The following is a 17,902-nucleotide window of genomic DNA, read 5'->3' on the forward strand; positions in this document are numbered from 1 at the left end:
CGTCTCCTTGTGGGTGGGAGCGGCATTTCGGGTTGAAATTTCGGGACGCGGATACGCTCATCCGTTCGCCCAAAGATACTACCACTGTCCGGCCCAGACCGGTCGGGCTTAGTCCGCTAAATTGGATTCGATCCAAACCGTTGGTTTAATTGGCACCCTTTTTAATAAGTCTTTATTTTTATTCACGTTCATCATATAAATAGTTATCAAAGGCTATGATGTATGGATAGCTCTTCCCACAAAAACACTTCAATATTTGCTATGATGTATGGATATCTCTTACGTAACATACAACTATGAATACGATCTTCGACAAGCTTGAAAGAATGTGTTCGAAATATTTATATTTAATTTAGGTCGAGGGAAATAATTGGTTTTGATTCACTCACACACTAATAATGTTAAATTATAATTGGAATAATATTTCTCATGATTATACAAAGAAATGGAGGGATGGCTAATATGGCTAATACGTATGTATTATGTGGGTATTTTGTGTAAATGATGTCGGTGGATAATTTAAGATATTATAAATATTAGTATAAGTAAATTTATTTTAATTAATCATCAACAAACGTTGAGATGGCCGAGTTGGTCTAAGGCGCCAGATTAAGGTTCTGGTCCGAAAGGGCGTGGGTTCAAATCCCACTCTCAACAATAATTTTTTCTGTTTTTTAGAAAAATCACTTTCATATTTTAATCTTTTTCCAAATAAAGTCACTTATAAATTATTCAAAACTTATAACTATATATATATATATCAATTATTACTTTAAATAAACCAATGACTAATTTAGAGGATGAATCTTGATATAATCATATAATTATAAGATTGTTCCACTGCGACATGAAAGACCAAAGTTCTAAGTCTCCATAGAGAACCTCTAAAATTATATATATATATACTCCTCCCATATTTTGTATTAACGGAAACGTCGTGAATTGAATTTACCTTTTTAATGATATATAGACTATAAATCATGTCATGTAACTCCTATGACTAAGCAAATGACAGGAATAAATGACACAATTTCTATCTACTCAAACAACAGCCAAATGTTTCGACAATGCTTTGAAGTATACACAGGATTGGTCATTTAGGGAAACAGTCAAGCTTAAGTTTATCAAAGGGTATAATAATGACTAATTTTTCTCTATTACATACCTATATTATAACCTGCACTAGACCATAAATATTAAATTCTGCATCGAAAGTTCACAACATTGATCAGGATTATTTGCGGATGTCAAACAACAGCTGCCCAAAAGTTATTTCTGATACATCACAAAGGTATGATACAGGAGAACAGTCCTTCGAAGCAATGTGATTACAAAGAAAACATACAGTGGATGGAATGTAGCAATCATCATTAGACCAACAGAAAAGTTATCCTGCAAATTCATTGAAACAAGAAAGTTGAGGGAATTCATATGGGGCAATAAGTATTAGCTGAAAAGGAATCAGATAAACAAATTGAAAGAAGAACAGATCATAAGCCTCACGATAATCATGATCTGGTCCGGCACTCATTGCCATCGCAGCGAAAGTGTTTCATATCGACAAAGAAGCAAGAGAAAAGAATAAATAATATGATATGATTTGCCTCTTTTTGATTGATAAGTGATGAAGCACCAAATATACCAAGGGAAAAGAAATATCATCAGTGCTGATCATAATGAAGCAAATTATAACTCCCAAGTTGCAAATTTGGGGGACCATACGGATAAAGAATCTCTATCCTCGGATTTGATGATGCAAAATATTCTCCACCCAGAAAATGATCACAACCTAACTATGGAATCCAATGAACACTATAAGCAATAGGAAGCAGTAAAAGTTTGATAAATTCATTGGTATTCAACTCAATACAAAAGTTGTATTCACATTGCATGAAAGCTTTCATTTGACTGCAATGGAATGCTAGAAGTTCAAATGAAAGCCATTTACTCTTTAGGAATTACATCTAAGTTATCTCCACACCTAGTGTATAATAAGCCTACGAGGTCATAATCTATCTGTGTACTGCATATGTGTGATGTTTTGTGCTATTCATGCACATAATCCAACCAAATGCCACAGGTTTAGATTAAAATGACAAAAGTAATGATGCAAAAAAGAAAAAAATAAAAATAAAAAGATGGGAGAAAACAGACACATACCCTGTAATGTTGGGAAAGAATGGAAAATCCCTTTTTTCTTGGACTTCCTTCCAAAGGGCCTGCATGCTTTTATGCTAAGATCTACAGCAGCTGCAAGAGCCATGAAGATAGCTGCATCCTCCACGCATGTCACATGCTGCACTGCAAGTTGAACCAGTGGTTTGCTGCACTGCCCTTCTCCCTGCACCTTACAGTTCATCACAAATCTACCAACCCTGGGGGCCAAAGATGCTGAGCAGAACTCGCCTGTGCTGCCTTGTGGTTTTCCCACAGGAATGCCAACAGGCATCTGCCTATCCATATCTATGTAAAACTCTCCTCCCTTATCAGAGCTTATTGCCACATCAGAAACAAGGATCCCAGCATCCTGGCCTTCGGGAAGAATGTGGAGGCGGAGGCACACGGTATCCCGTGGTCCAGTCTCTCTCCATGCCTCAAGTCGACCCCATGGATGCCAGCTCTCCGAGGAGCTGACGGGGTCAGGACGGAGGATGAGCCAAGCACCTGGATTGGAACGAGCGACCCTGTCACATCCCATGGATGGGACAAATGGAGTTGCCATGAAGGCAGCTGCTACAGCAGAGCCAGAGAGATCATGGATCATAACCTTCCAGCCTTTCCTTTCCCTCCTTTCAGCATCATGGTTTTCAGTGTTTGAGTTTGTCCAGTGGCCACTAATCATATCCAGTGGAGATGTTCTGTTGTTGAAAGGAAACAATTAACAAAACCAACCTGAGTAATTAGTAAAAATGAATGAAGAATGTCTAAAGCCGCTTCTAATCATAGACAACTGATGGTGGTTTAAAATGAATGGACATGAAAGCAGATGGCATGCTTCAAATATGCAAGCATCAGAAAAATATATATGATGTCAATTACCATTTGGTTGGCATCGACAAATAAGCAGAAATGTGCACTACAACCACTTCCGAGTGAAATTATGTAAGATATTACTAAATTGTATCACACTAGCTGATTCTCCAACAAGCAAAGAAGGTACTCAATTCAAAGTTTACTACTAAACAGAAAGGAATATATTTTCATTGCATTAATATTTAATCATGAATGTGTTTCCAACAAGGAAGCTAGAACATGACAATAATCGAATGAGAAACTTGCACCCGAAGACACTCCAACACAAAGAAATGCAAAGATAGGGAGAGAAGGCTTGGGTTTTCGTAAAGAAAACATCATATATCTACAAGCAACCAGAGCAAAATAAGTTTACTTACCACAGGTATTTTGGACACCAATGCATTCTTAAAGTACCTAGAATCCTGTTCTGATAAGAAGTAATACGATTGAACATATTTTTATAGGATAAGAAAATTTTGCTAATTATCAGAAGAAAACCTAATGATTAAAGTTTTAGAGCATAAGTTAACGCCACTGAAATCTGAAAACAAAAATACAAAATTACACGTACAAGTAGCAATGTGTACTATTATAACACCACTTAGTGAAGAAAAAGCCAAAAATAACAAAAAAGAGATTGTTATACCGTCTGTCTTGGATGAACTTGCAGCTGAATATGGGTTGCTTAATGGTACCCTGTAGCTGAACTATTTGTGGACTCAAGGTAGTTTCATCTTCAAATTTAAAAACATATCTTAGGTCAGGGTCAAGCTTCGCCTTTAAATGAAGCTCTGGTCCATGTTTCTCTGCTTCTCGTTTGTTCTGCCCAATATGCATCCAACCATTGTGAAGCAATGCTGGTTTCTCCAAACCCCACTCAGGACCTATTTCTAACCTGAGACTCCCAATTTGCTGCTTTCTACCTGTGACACCACAATGTGAACTCTGCCTCCCCATGTAGACCACAATATCAAGATACGCTTGAGAAGTCCTGAAACATCGTGGAAGTGCAAGTGCTTTGACATCAGACTCTTCAAGATAGAAGAGTATAACATTGCTGTCAGGATCTGGACTGGCTTCAGGGGATGATATCAAAGGCACAGGTGCTGTTTGAATGGGAAAACCCCTCAGGCGGATCTCACAGAAGCATTTAGAATATGCATGTACTGCGCCTCGCCTAGCCTTTAAAGCATCCACTGAAAATCTAAGTCCCAGGGATCCAATTGACAATCGGACAAAAGTTTGTGGATCCATTGTTCTTTGAAGTATTACTTCCCCATGTCTTCCAGAAGTGGTTATCTGATCAGCATCTGTTTATAGAGGCACAAGTATTAGATTTAAGAAACTGAACTGCAGTGCCCTAATTACGTCAGATAGTGAGCAACTCAAGTCAGAACCTCTGGAACTTCATTCATTGAAGATTTAAGAAGTTTGTGAGCATTTTCAATGAAAAAGAATAAAGTTGGTATTAATTGCCCATTTTCAACTAAATGGAGGATATAAGAAAATATTAATTGCCCATAGTTAGTTTTATCTAACATGCGTAACGACTAAAGTTTCTATTCCTGCCAGGCATCCAAGCTCTTTTTCCATGGTCAGAAGATGCTAAAACTAAATGATCAAGGTATATCAAAGGTTACTTCAAGGACAAAACAAGGCAATGGTTTCCATCGATTAAAGAGAACCTTGCTCAAAATTCTTTCCTCTATGGACATATACATACACACAAGTAGAGTCTTTCAGGTTTGAACATATCTGCTACAGCTTGTGCTTTCGGTTCACCATATTAAGTTACAAGTAGTTCCGGATCAATCCAATCTCCACCTAGCAACACCCTTTATATGGGCATGAGCACAATAATCTATTCTAAAACTGTCGAGGTGGACCACAAGAGGAATTAAATTTATAGATGTTAAGGAAGATCTAAAGCCAAAAAGGTTGCATACTCAGCAAGGTTGCAGATCAATTGTGGCTAGTGGTGGTACCTCAAAAAGGAAAAAAACTAACTGGCTTACAGAAGGCAAACATGGCATTTTCTTTGGCAAACAGTAAAGCTATCATGGCCCTTTTACAAATACTTTCGAAGAGAAAACCAATAGCCCTCCACCAGGACAAAGAAGATACTAATCTTTGCACAGCCTGGGTGCAAGAACCCCAGGGTAGGGATCCTCCCTTATGTCCAAACTTCCAATTGACCTCCTTATCAAACCTACACCATAACATAAAAAGGGCTGTAGCAAAACCTATCCCTGGATGATGTTCATTGCAGATCACGATGCCAAGGCTCATTTCTGAGCGCGGGCAACACACCAGTTGGCTAGTCTGGCTAGCAGCTATTCTGTGTGCTATCCTAGCAATAGTTGTTATTATCACGGGTATCGTCGTGCTCGCCATCTACCTGATCTACCAGCCTAGGATGCCATGCCATCTTCTCCGACCAGAGCTTCATTCTCCAGTTCCATGGGATTGATGTTGCTGAGCTGCGTGCTAATCCATTGGATGTTGCCAAAAACAGCTTATTCGATCTCAATTATCTCTTCCAGTCATCACCGATCCCACTGGACGAGGTGGCAATGGAGACCATGGACATGGCACTGAAAAAGGGTGTCATACCATTCGACCTCAACGGACAAGCAAGAACCCGGTGGAGGGTGGGGATATTTCTCTCCCTCACGTTCTGGACACACCTCTCATGCCAGCTCCATTTCTTCTGGCCAAACGGGAGCACCATCAACTTGGACTGCAGTTCCAAATCCCACTGATGTCTATTCAAATACATGGTGAAGTAGTTCTTTCTGTTCCTCCCTCAACATCCAGATTACATCTCCCTTAGATATCTGAAATTGTATGCTAATTAGAAGCATCTGCGTCTTGGTTGTGGATAGGTCCTTTCACTATAATAGAGATACATATACGGTGTAGATTATACTTGTGGAGATTGGAAGTTGAAGTAGTGAGAGGAAGCGTACCTTATCGTCTTCCCGAAATGAGCTCCCTCTGCTTCCTCCAAAGCGGCTCAAGAACTCGAACCTCTTTCCAAGGGCAAGAATACTGATAAAAAACGGTGCTTTTGGAGCCTACAGGACTGAAGAGAACTCCATTTTCGCTTCTTTACTTCATTTATCAGATCGTCTTCCAAGCAGTAAAAGCAAGCATTTTGGAACGCATAAATCTTCGTTTTGAGGCCCGGGAGGCGCGGTGGTGCCGAGCAGAAAAGGGTTTTTTCTTCACCGTTTCTTTCTTTCTCTTTATCTATCTGCCTTCCGTCCCCGAAGAGGACTCCAATTCCTGAGTCCAAAAAAACACTGCCAAAGATTATCTAGAGATAATAGCTTCCCAAGCTCGAACCCCCCCTCGCTTTTCTTCCGCAAATGCCACCAAACAGCTCACAGCTCCAAAAAGGAAGAAAAAGGAGTAAATCCAGGAGGGAGGAAATCAAAAACACCAAAGTACACCCTTTTCTTAGCCGAAAAGCCCAAGCAAAACACGTTCCTTACGGCCGGACCGTCAACCCAGCAGAAAACGCAAGAATTATCGCACTTTTCTCCCAAAAGCACAGACCTTTTTCCCCCTCCAGAACAAGCGTTTTCTACTCGATCAACCCAGAAACACCGAAAGGGAGGAAGAAAGATCAAATCTTTCCACTCCCTCGAGCTCTTCTTCCAGCAAGAAAGCCCCCAACAACCTCTCGATCCGGCGGATGACAATAAGTGAACGCGGGAGGGACCAAAGAGGGAGATCGGAAAGCTCGGAGGAGGAAACAGAAAATATATACCGCACGAATTAATGAGAGGATATAAATGATACTAGCGTGCAGACTTGGGTGACGAAGCAATTTGACGGTGAATTGGAGACAGCTGTTCTCGACCATCATCCAATCGCCATCAGACAGAGAGATTGAGGACGAGTGCTTTTGCACATAATCTATTCGACCTCGGCTCCCTTTCAACCGCCCGCCCGACTTCGTGACTTTGGACAACGCCGAACTCGTCGCGTCATACTAATCCGATTAAGGCGAAAGAGTAAATGCGAATCTGTTCATGTCTTGCGATCCAATGGGTGCTCTCCGAGCAACATAGATCGCAGACCGGCTCGCGTTGGATCGGTTGCCTTCGCGTTGCTTGTCGTCAAAGCTCGATATGATCTCACACGATGAGATCGAGACGATTGGTGACGTATCGCCACGGAAGACGGAGAAGATGACATGGACTTGACGTGACAGTTGCATGTGCAGTGATTGAATCGGGCAACCGCACATGATTATTTTGACCCGAAATGTTGACCACCAATTGATTTGCTGCGAATCAATTTGATTCGTTTATACATATTTCACATTATTTGATACGAATCTTAAATCAATTCTTTATCTTTGTTGCTCATCATGTCAAATGATAGGCATGTCAGAGTAGATTACTGACATTTAGACATATTAATCGATTTAATTATGTAATGGAGGAAAAAAATACTCTCGAAAGAGGGAATTCTAACAGTAAACATGTTGTCCTAATTGCGATCACACCCCCACACCGATGGGGCGCACGGGGCTCGAGGCGATCTGGGTCAGCAAGTGTCTACGTGGTCTGCTCGGGCTCGTGACGTGCGGCGACCGCTGGGTCCCGCCTCGCACATGCGGAGCCACTTCGCGTTTCCCGTTGCAGGCCATTAACTATATGATTATTATTATTGTAAGATTAATGAAAAGTAGTAACTTAAAATTAAAGGATTAATACGTTTGTAATTGTCGCTCTGAGGCTCGCAAACCTCGTGAGTTACCCGCCTCACCGATTATGAGGATGCAATGGTGGACCCCACGCGAGGCAAGGGCACGTTGCCCATGTTACCCTGGTGGGCCCCTTGGATTCCATGGCGGACCTGCGGCTGGGGTCAACATCTCGACCGTGGCACCGCCGCCTGTTCCCTTCGGCAAGAAACCCCCACCGCCCCCAGCCACAGCGTTCATCCGCCATTAATGTCCTCCTCGTTTTAGTTTGGGAAAGGACGTCTTCCCCGATCAACAAGCAGTCGCCGCTCAGGCGAGGACGAGTGGGTGCAGCAATGATGAGGGGAGGTGACGGGGCGGCACATGCAGTCTTCAACACAGTGGTAGATGGGGGACAGGTGGGGTTGGAGCTTCGCTTACATGCTGTGTGGTCGTTGGTCGAGCCTTTTCTTCTCCTTTTGGGAAAGTTGGATAGCTTTCCCAGTGTAGTGTGACACAACAATGAATGCCCTGTTGGTATTACCCGAGCAAGCAGGCAAGGAGAGCATCTTTCCTGTGTTCTGATAACACCCATTCAATGTACATGTTGGAGCATGCATGACGTCTCCTGAGAAACTTCAGCCTCTCGCTAGGGTTTGTAGTATTTACGATGGCTGTATGTTGACGCACACTGGAGTGGAGCTGCGTGGAAGATGGATCACGAGGCAGATGTCTGTGTGCGTGCGTGACATTTCGGCCAGGAGGTTGATGAGTCATGTCAACAAAGAAGAAAAAGAAGAGGAAGAGTACACTGTACATGCACGCTTGCTGGCTGCACATGAGCATGTCTTCCATGTTCTTCCAAGACCCTATCTCTTACTACAGAGCTTGTACTCGTGACCGATGGCTTCTCCCATTTCCCATTTGAATACCATCTTTTTTCGACTCTACAGGTGAAAGAATTAGCTGTAATTACTTCCTGTTAATTTCTCTGCAGAAGTATCACTGCATACCATTCTCTTCGATCACATACTGCGATCTCTTTGTTTGCCGAAGGGCACAGCTTATTCGACTCCGTCTCTTATGTTTCTTTCATTTAGGGTACAGTTTTCAGCCTGATATATATCATTCCAAATGGACACTAAATATTCCACATGTCATGAAGATATGGTACAAGAGGTACAATAATTACCGGAGACTTCACTGAATTTGAAATGGACGAGAGGAACTCTTTAGGCCACAAATGGACCATAAAAAGATCAGAATGTCTTAACCGGCGGTACTTATTAACACTGACAATGATAGTTTACATCAAGTGATGCACATTATTTGTGTTAGGGAAAGATGTGATCAATCCAACTTAGTTTGGACTAGTGTGAGTAAGAAATCTACTATAAAACAACGTCTATCACGTCAACATATAAGAAGATCATGATTGGATAAGATATATGATATCATTCATCTCACACTCAAGTTAATAAAGGAGTTGAGTAAGGGTGATCTGGGTAAGCAGCTTATGATCTTGATTACTGTAGGCAAATGAATTTTTATAATCGATCAAATTAGGAAAATATTTAATTATATTGTAAAAATATTCTTCAAATATTTTATATTCGATAAAATATTGATATGACTAGGTTATTGACCAAACGCCCTCATGTTTATCGTATTTGTTATTTATCGAGTCTTGATTTAGCTAAACATTTCTCGAGTGATGTTTTACTTTTCATATTGTCACATATCAAGTCTTAATACTAAGTCTTGATTGGAGTTAAACATTTCTCTTACCTCTTTGTAAATGTATTGTGCGGAAATAGATGTTATTATAAGTATAACATGATAGAACATTTAATCAAACAATACGCTACTTTTATATCGAGTGGTGCTTTACTTGCAAATGAGACTCTTAGAATCATTGATAAGCATATCTGATACTTAGCTTGAGGAAATGATCACAAACCAAAGCAAAGCATGCAAAGATGGCCTCAATTTATTAATTGTTTAGATGAAGAATGAATGACTACATATCTTGCGTGAGGATAGATTGCATGTAGTATTCCTGAAAGATATATTATTTTTTCTCGGTGATGTATAAGTGGTCATACCATAGAACTGATATATTGAATTATATTCTTAAAATGAGGGGTGCTAAATGATTCATAAGATCTTAAATTTTAGATAATACACAATCTATTGAATTATATTATTATTATTATTTTACAAATATAGCATGGATAAGTTTTGAACATAAGACATCATATCATCTTATATTTTTTATAAATATCATTTTATTCGAAAACATAAATCATGAATGAGATATGATGTATTGATTTTTATTCTAAATATAGTGAAAGCATAAGTTCCATTAATCGTGAAATTACTTTGAAAGGGTGAGCTATAAATATTGAAATTAGATGTGAAACTATTTGTTATCAATCATACATCAGGAAAAAATAAAGACAAATATAACAAAAATGTTTTGATATCAAACTAAAAACATAATAAAATTTATGCCATTTGAAAGTCTTGTGGATGTCATATGTATTTTTAAAGTAAAATTGGAAGAAACAAACTGTGACTAGAGAAAGTAGATGGTGTAACAAAATTATCTACTATGAAACAAATGATTCAAGGATCAATTTAACATAAAAAATAGTTTTAATACCTATATGAAATAGGATTCAATGTTGAAATTTGATGAAGTTATACAGTGGAAGGAACATGGAAAATACAAGTACAACAAGTAAAATGCTATTAGATGTAGTCCAATCACCCACAACATCAACATATATGAATTCCTTTTCTAAGAAAGTTGAGATGCATCATCATTCCTAATATATTTCATGGTGATAGAGCCCATCATAACCTTAAAGTACGATTTAACTCACAATGAATGTTTTTGGCACATATCAAGGTCTGTCGTATCGAAGCATACCGCCCGTACCGGGCGGTACATATCGGTCTGACAGGTTATCGATACACGGACCGCTCGGTACCGCTACAGTACTACAGTACTATACCATAGCACTGCTACAATATGAAAACAATAAAAAAAATATTCGGTACACCAGGGCATATCGCTCGGTATGCCCTGATGTACCACCCGGTACATCGGTACCGTACCGTACCATACCGAGCCTGGATCGAAACGTCGGTACGATACGGTAACCTTGTTAGAAACATCCCATTATTAAGTACTTAGCCGGATTTGACTCATTACTACTCCTAATCTACCAATAACCTACACGAAAATAGATTTGTAACGAGCAAAACACCAAAATATAAAATGATCTAAGGTTAGTCCAAAGTGACTGTCCGCATCAATTGTGTGGAAAAAACCTTTAAAAAATAAAAAAATAAAAAAAAAATCAATAATCCGAAAGTATATTTTTATCAACCTAATTAATAGTTTTAGCTATCTGATTTAATTCATTCCATAATGATATCATCATGGTTGATTTAATATTACTAAGTTGTGGGCACGGTCATAAGGAAGTTGATGTAGATGTATGAACACATGAAAACTTCATGAGAGCGTAAAAAAAAGGAATGAGAAATATTTTATGAAAAAAAATATATGATTCGAAATTCTAGAATTTTTTTAGACCTATTTCCAATTAAATAAATACAAACCTTAAACCTTTAATGCCTTATTATCAACCAAAAAATATATTTCCAATAGAAATTTAAAGTTTTCTAAAGAAAGAAGACACTGCCAATCCTTTGTATGAATATTAATAGAATAAAAAATAATTTTTAAAAACAATAATGACGTGTCTCGGCAATACAATACAATTATTCGCGGTCGGTCCTTCGAATCGTCTTTATATATTATTGGTTTTGTATTGGTTGTTATTTTTTCCTCTTCGTATCCCAACCTCTTTATTTCCGCGAATTCGACGAAACCTTGGATCTTTCGATCGCTGTTCTTCCTTAATTTCTTCCTTCGCGAGTCCCCACTGCCTCCGATCGACAGGATCGACCACGGATTTCTAGGGCTACGGTTCGGGTTTGGGATTTGTTCCTTGCTCCCCCTCTTTCTATCTGCTAGGAATCGAGGGGGAGAGGATGAGCTTCCAGGATCTGGAGTCGGGGTGGCCGGTCACCGGCCGGAGGGATCTGACTAACGGGCGACAAGATTCGACGCAGGCCGTCGCTGCCGGGCTGTTCCAGATCACCACGGCCGTCCGTAACTTCGAGCGCCTCGTCAACACGATCGGCACCCCCAAGGACACCCCCGAGCTCCGCCAGAAGTTGTGAGGGTTTCTTTCCTCGTGGAAAATCTCCGTTTTTATTCTTGGGTTCCGATTGGTCTATCTTAATCTTAATTAATTGATGTTTGTTGCTCTGAATTGGTGGTCGCAAGTGCTTTAGTTTGAATTCCATTCAGAAGATGGGATTTTCACTCTATTGACGATGGGTTCTTGTGGTTTTGCCTTTGAGATGGACATGTCTCTTAAGCAGCATATTGCTAGACCATCTCCGTGTATGTGAAAGTTGTTTCCTGCATCCATAAGCTGACGCCGTGAAAGTATTACCTATGACACTGCCCTAAGCTTGCACTTGTCCAGAATTCTGGATTCTACTCTAGTGGGCTGATAGCTACATTATTGTCAGTTGTAAAATTTTGACACAACTTTATTGAGCGTTCTCAGTTGTGAGTTGTGTTTGGTGGCTCTAGCTTAATGAAACAGATGATTAGAGAATAAAGCTTTTATGCTTGCAAAATATGTTTTATATTGCATAATATCAGGCTTGTAGGAGACCTAGCGAATATTTAAACCTTAAGGAGATACTTTCAGATGTTTCTTCCTTATAAAGAGAGTTACATAGGGTTTTAATTTGTTCTCTACTATATCATGTTGATGGTCACAAATTCCTATTAGCAATTAATGATGGAGTATTCGCATCATGCAGCCTCGTCTATCGCTAGTGATGGATGACTTGTTATCTGGAGCTGTTTGAAAATTGGATTATTAGAAAGACCTGATTCAGTCATCGAAATTTAAGTATCAGTTAGAATTTGAATAGACACTATGGCCAATTGGTTTGACACCTGATTTGATCTATTAATGGGACCAATGAATCCTATTGTTAAAATAATTGTTGTAAGTTCATCGATTAGAATAAAGTATTGTTGATTTTTAGTTGACCGTGCTTGTTAATGTGCTGATCTGCCATTTGGTTTTATGAAAATCAAAAGTTGATTACAAGACCCTGCTTCTTTTTTTAGCCAGATGAAGTGGTGAACTTGGTCAAAAATTGTCTTTAGTTCTTTGCATTATGATAGTTTAGTATTTTGGCTTTCTTGTTCATAACTGTTAGGGTCTAGTTTTTTATGGATCATGTTTTTGTTTTCAGTGATCAAGGTCTTCAGGTAATGGTAGTTTGTGATCAACTGATAAGGTACCAAACCTTGTGATGCCCCTAAAAGTTTTTTAAGTCAGAGGACCCAAACCATATCTCAGAATAACCATATTACCCTTTCCTTCTTTCTCAAATTATACCGAAGGAAGAACCAACTTTCGCTCTTTTCCACTTCAGTTAGAAAGTCAAACATAAGAGACAAATATAACATTCTCTTTCATATCTTTTAATTTATACAGTTGGAGCAGCTTTATTTCTTGTACTGTGTTATATTCTAGAGTGCTTTGAGCTGTGTAAAGTAAACAATGAATCCTAGTATATGACGGATAGTGATCATTAGTTACTGTTCTTCTTCCATATAACTTGTAGATCTACATACTCTTTTCCCTTCTACTAAAAACATATGTTTCAACTGTAAAATGCATATTTTTGTTTCTTAGTGTGACAAAAGCATAACTCCTTAAAGTTGTTTCAAAAAATATAATTTTTTTATTTGGTTTAGAGTAAGGTAGGCTTGTTAAAGTAGTGTTCTTTTCGCATGTTCCGAGATGTGCTTCCAAGATCTTTTTTTTTTGTAGCATGTAGTTCTTTTAGCAAATTTGTCAGAACCCATCTGATTGTGGGGATCAGTTACTATCATTGTGTTCTTTTCACATGTTAGTAGTGTACTAACCCAGTCCCCAAGTTTGAAACTTACCACTAAATCAGCCTTGCATTTTATTTTTCTGGTAAGATTTTGTGTCTTTGACTGTATGTACAGTGTTCTTTAGAATTTCTCTTCCCAAGAACTGGCTTTGTTTTTTTTTTTTTTGCTTAATTTGATCTTTTCTTCTGGCAGATGCAATACAAGGCTACAAATTGGACAGTTAGTTAAAGATACTTGTGCCAAACTTGAACAAGTTAGTGAAACAGACCACCGCCTTGAAGTTAGTGTAAGTGTCCATCTTTTGCATGTGCTTTTGGTTTTGTTTATTTTACTGTTGGAGGTACTGTTACTTGGGCTTCCTCATGAACCAACATTAATCATGGAACATACAATTTTGTCAATGAGTTGTATTTTTATCCAATTCGTTCATTTAGATTTGAAGTATAAACTTTTTCACCAATAAGCACTACATATTATGATCAGAAGATATAGAAGGCTTCAACAAACTGAACTTTTAATTACTGTTTTTTACAATGATATTATCATATACGACTTATTTTTTTTCTCTTTTATACTTTTTCAAGGGCCTACATGCATAATAAAGAAAAAAACATAAGGTGAATTTATGCCTTAATAAACTCCACAATGTAATGCAGCCTTGTCATGTTCTACATATTCTAGACTTCTAGACTCTTATAAGTTTGAGCTGAAGTTGCAATTTATAAGCTTGAATTTCCTAGCAGCAAAACCTCATAATTTAAATCTACTCACTGTTTTGTTTGTGATTGTCTTTTCTGAGAATATTGTGATAACCATAGTGGGTTGACATCAAGTCAGCAGTTTTTAAGAATACCAACCATTAGTCCTCTTCTATAGCTGATCCTTTGTTGTTGGTAAAGGGCACGAGAGAAGGCATGATTCATGTTAATGAATGCAAATCACATTGTTCTTCACAAATATCTTTCTTTTGCTTAAGCATTTAGTTGAACTGTAGGCAAACAAAAAAGTAGCTGATGCAAAACTTGCAAGGGATTTCCAACATATTCTGAAAGAGTTCAAGAATCTTCAAAGGCTTGCAGCTGAAAGAGAGACTGCATATATGCCATTGGTTCCCCAAGCAGTTCTTCCTTCAAGGTAACCTGCTATAATTGATTATTGATGTTGGATTTTGGGTTTGAATGGCTTCATGTTTTCTTAATCTCAATAGCATCGACAAAAGTGTCACATGTTGCTATTTTGCATCTCTTATATGCAACTTGCTTTATATGTGGAATTGCTTTGACGGATTTTAGACTTCCACATATTTTCCTTGGTATGGTTACTTTTGAGAGAACGAATATTTGGGGATTTTTTTGGATAAAAATTATTCTTTGGATTTCTGTTACTTCTGGAGCAACTGCTAGTCCTGTTCCTTCCTAACCTTTAGAAATTCCTCTTGCTACACTTATAAAGGGGAAAAAGAAGTGGCTGGCTTGGTATTTGACTAGTGTATTAACTTATGATAATGAGCATGATGGATTGTTTATTATAGTTAACTTTTCTTATCTTAAACCCATGTGATTATTCAAATAAATTTTATGTTATCTCCATAAATTGGTACCTGATGTTATATCCTGGTTATTTTGTGTAGTTATGCTGCAATTGAAGCTGACTCTAATTCCAACAACACACTTGAACAACGTGCTGTACTTGCGGAGTCTAGAAGGTGAGTCATTGCTGATGTCTTTCCTTCTATCCTCTTCCAGTTTGATACATGTTATGCAGACATCTCTGTGCTCTTTGCAGAGCATTTCCAATCTGTCTTTCATTTTGTTATCCCTCATATTTTGGAAAGGTTCAGTTGGCCTATACCGGAGTTTTAACATGATATTGGATTCTTTGCAACGTGGACATGAAGTTGAATTGGTGTGGACTTGTGTGTGCATTGTAGCCTAATTCATACACTAGCATTTTTGACTTGTTTCTGTTGATGTGCTAGTCAATTCATTGCTTTCATTTGTCAGTGGAGTTCAATCAGAGTGAGACTCAGTAACATGGTGAAAGCACAATAACACAAGTTACTGGATTAAATAGATTCTCTGAGTCATGACAGAATGATATTGTTGCAAATTTGGTCTTCTGCATGGACCAAAACATGTTAAGATGATGTCACTTAGGTTAGTCCAACATGTGAGACTCAAAGGCGAACTCTAAACTATATGCCATCTGCTGATGAGTATGCAAGATACGTGAGTAGAGATGAGAGTATTATCTTGTTTTTGTTTGTGTATTGATTGACCTATTGCTAATGGTTTTCATATAATAATTTTGGACCATATGGCAAGGGCCAAAGCCTGCGTCATACACCATACACAGATTATAGCTTACTTGGACTGCAATAACTTGGATCATGACACCATAACTTGGCTATCAGATACGTTTTCTCTGTGGTTCCTCGTGCACAAAATCTGTTGTGCAGCTTATGCCTTATTTGCTGTTATTTAGTCCAACTAATGGAGTGTTTGATTGTGAGGCCTCCATCTGTTTTTTATGTACAGGCAAGAGGTGCTGTTGTTGGATAATGAGATTATTTTCAATGAGGCAATCATCGAGGAGAGAGAACAGGGTATTCAAGAGATTCAGCAGCAGATTGATCAGGTGAATGAAATCTTCAAGGACCTTGCCGTGCTGGTTCATGATCAAGGAGTTGTAATTGGTAATAAGTTTTGTACTTAGCATGGACAATTGCGTATTATTCTTAATTCTCTCGCTAACTTTCACGGCCTTTATTACAGATGACGTCAACACTCACATCGAGAACTCCCACGCGGCAACTGCACAAGGAAAAACCCAACTCAAAAAGGCAGCAAAAACCCAAAAGTCAAATTCATCCCTGGTAATAACATCAATCTCACTCCCATCTACTTCTTCCTGGTGCTGCTACGGCTGTATGTCACCAGAGTTGTTTGGTTCATGTGCAGATGTGCTTGCTTTTGGTGATTTTTGGGATCGTCCTCCTCATTGTGATCATAGTCATCGCAGCATAATCATATAGACTGTAGCACACTTAAAACCTTGGTCTGTTTCTCCAGTTCAATGCCTTAACAGACTAGGATGCTCCAAGGTCATCCCACTGTGATGTATGGTTTGCTGCAGCCGTGCCTGAGCTTGTGATATGATTTGTTTGTAAGAGCACATGATGATGATGATCTTTGGTTGCATTTGTGCCCTCATCTCTTTGCAGTTGTTGGTAAAGATGTCTTCGTTTTCATGGGAATCCTGTGTCATATATATATATATATATATGTGTGTGTGTGTGTGTGTGTGTATTTATGTATATATATATTTATGTATATATGTGTATGTGTATATGTATATATGTATATACATATATGTATGTATGTATGTATGTATACTTAATAAAATAATATACAAGTGGTTAGTTTGGTTTTTCTGATTATAATGTTAAAATGACAGTGAAACATAGGTGTCAATTGTATTAAAATTTACAATGATAAATATGTAATTGTCAAACTCTGTGAGCTTCCGACTTGAGGCACGCGGAATTGAGTATGTTTTTTTCTAATTCTTAGAATCTTAGTAAAGTGAACAATCTTTCTTCGATTTAGCTTCTTAATAACCAACTTTTGTATTAATCACGTGCAATTAATTATGTGAACCGTTCGGTCAATGGACAAGTTTTCTCAGTGGTTGAATGTAATAGTGTCCAAACGGAGTCGTTTTTTCTTTGGAGTATTTTCTCGTTGCAGAAAGCGAGTCGTGACGTGGGCGGCCGAGAAAGTCGTGCCGCCTGCAGCGGAGGTCCACCTCCCAGAGTCTTCCAACTCTCGCCGCGCCGCACCGCCCGCCGATTTTGAGCCGTTGGATCATTCGCGTGTCATAACCTGAGTGGTTAGCCTTCGTCGACTAACTAGTGGCCTGGATCCAGTTTACATTGTTTGCCGCGTGCCAAACTCGAAAAAGATTTGCACGGCGTACCACCAACCGTCTCCGCTCCACTCCCAGATGTGTAAGAAATATATGCCATCGCACCCTTCCTCTATGCCCTGATTCGAGCCGTTGTGATTCGCACTGACTCGAATTCCTATCGATTTCATCAATAAAGCTTTTTAATGCTTTTTAAAAAAGAGATGAGTAATTGTTTTAGACAGTGAGAAATAATTTAAAGACTTCGA

General features: G+C 38.7%; 2 protein-coding genes and 1 non-coding gene across 4 annotated transcripts; 2 read left to right on the plus strand and 1 right to left on the minus strand.

Annotated features, from left to right (window-relative positions):
- Positions 1-576: 576 nt before the first annotated feature.
- TRNAL-AAG (transfer RNA leucine (anticodon AAG)) lies at positions 577-657 on the plus strand. The gene has a single exon. It is a non-coding gene; the product is annotated as a tRNA-Leu (tRNA).
- A 556-nt stretch (positions 658-1,213) lies between these two features.
- On the minus strand, positions 1,214-6,924 carry LOC135661039 (uncharacterized). Its single transcript, XM_065176450.1, has 4 exons — positions 5,985-6,924; positions 3,662-4,325; positions 2,161-2,858; positions 1,214-1,392 (listed from the first exon to the last, which is right to left on the minus strand). Exons 2-4 carry the CDS (start codon positions 4,267-4,269, stop codon positions 1,388-1,390), a joined length of 1,311 nt encoding a protein of 436 aa, XP_065032522.1. The 5' UTR covers positions 4,270-4,325; positions 5,985-6,924; the 3' UTR covers positions 1,214-1,387.
- A 4,637-nt stretch (positions 6,925-11,561) lies between these two features.
- LOC135661055 (syntaxin-22-like) lies at positions 11,562-16,939 on the plus strand. Of its 2 annotated transcripts, none has more exons than XM_065176453.1 (7): positions 11,562-11,970; positions 13,920-14,013; positions 14,722-14,861; positions 15,358-15,432; positions 16,265-16,364; positions 16,502-16,602; positions 16,688-16,939. In XM_065176453.1, coding segments are annotated over exons 1-7 (699 nt in total). In that variant the 5' UTR covers positions 11,562-11,782; the 3' UTR covers positions 16,689-16,939. The 2 variants fall into 2 exon arrangements, with proteins under 2 accessions (XP_065032525.1, XP_065032523.1); XM_065176451.1 differs by having other exon boundaries at positions 11,564-11,970; positions 16,265-16,422.
- Positions 16,940-17,902: the final 963 nt, after the last annotated feature.

The sequence above is a fragment of the Musa acuminata genome, chromosome BXJ1-4, assembly GCF_036884655.1.
Source record: "Musa acuminata AAA Group cultivar baxijiao chromosome BXJ1-4, Cavendish_Baxijiao_AAA, whole genome shotgun sequence".
NCBI classification, from domain to species: Eukaryota; Viridiplantae; Streptophyta; class Magnoliopsida; order Zingiberales; family Musaceae; genus Musa; species Musa acuminata.